General features: G+C 47.4%; 1 protein-coding gene across 1 annotated transcript; it reads left to right on the top strand.

Moving 5' to 3' along the window:
* Window positions 1-5: 5 nt before the first annotated feature.
* LOC116380998 (myosin light chain kinase, smooth muscle-like) lies at window positions 6-569 on the top strand (the record flags this gene model as incomplete). The annotated part of the gene is made up of 2 exons (XM_031842794.1): window positions 6-137; window positions 344-569. Coding segments are annotated over 2 exons (327 nt in total), but the record flags the coding sequence as incomplete, so codon positions are not given.
* Window positions 570-625: the final 56 nt, after the last annotated feature.

Here is a 625-nt window from a genome sequence, read left to right as displayed (position 1 = left end):
TATCTGCAGCTCTGCCTCCTCAGATCCTTCAGTTCCCCGAGGACATGAAGATCCTGGCAGGAGAGAAGGTGGAGATCCTCTGTAGGTTCTCTGGAGCTCCGCCCATCAACTGCACTTGGCTGAAGTTCAGGAAACCAGTGAGAACCACATACATACACACACCCCACACACACACACACACACAGACAAACAGTTGCACCAGAGGTCATTATAATATTGGCTGATTTTAGCCACGTTAGCAAAATTCTTAATGTGTCAACACTTTGGTTTATGATAAGATACCTGCAGAACTAATGTGTGTGTGTGTGTGTGTGTGTTACTCTGTGTGTGTGTGTGTGTGTAGATCCAGGCCTCAGCTGATATCTCCATAGACTCCAGTGACAGCAGCAGCAGATTGACCATCAGCAGCAGTCAGCAGGAACATTGTGGATGTTACACCATCGAGCTGAGGAATGCCGTCGGCCTCCGACAGGCCGCCCTCAACCTCACCATCGTCGGTAAGTCTCTCCTTCATACCGCTCTGCTTCATGTACCTTAAGATATATATGTATGTATATATTAGGGGTGTAACAATACACATATTCGTATTGAACCACGTAACAGACAACGTGCTGTCTGACACTCC

This window comes from Anarrhichthys ocellatus, unplaced genomic scaffold (genome assembly GCF_004355925.1).
Source record: "Anarrhichthys ocellatus isolate YVR2014 unplaced genomic scaffold, GSC_Weel_1.0 scaffold10528, whole genome shotgun sequence".
NCBI classification, from domain to species: Eukaryota; Metazoa; Chordata; class Actinopteri; order Perciformes; family Anarhichadidae; genus Anarrhichthys; species Anarrhichthys ocellatus.
The sequence above is the reverse complement of the archived record's forward strand: the minus strand, read 5'-3'. Positions and strand labels throughout refer to the sequence as shown.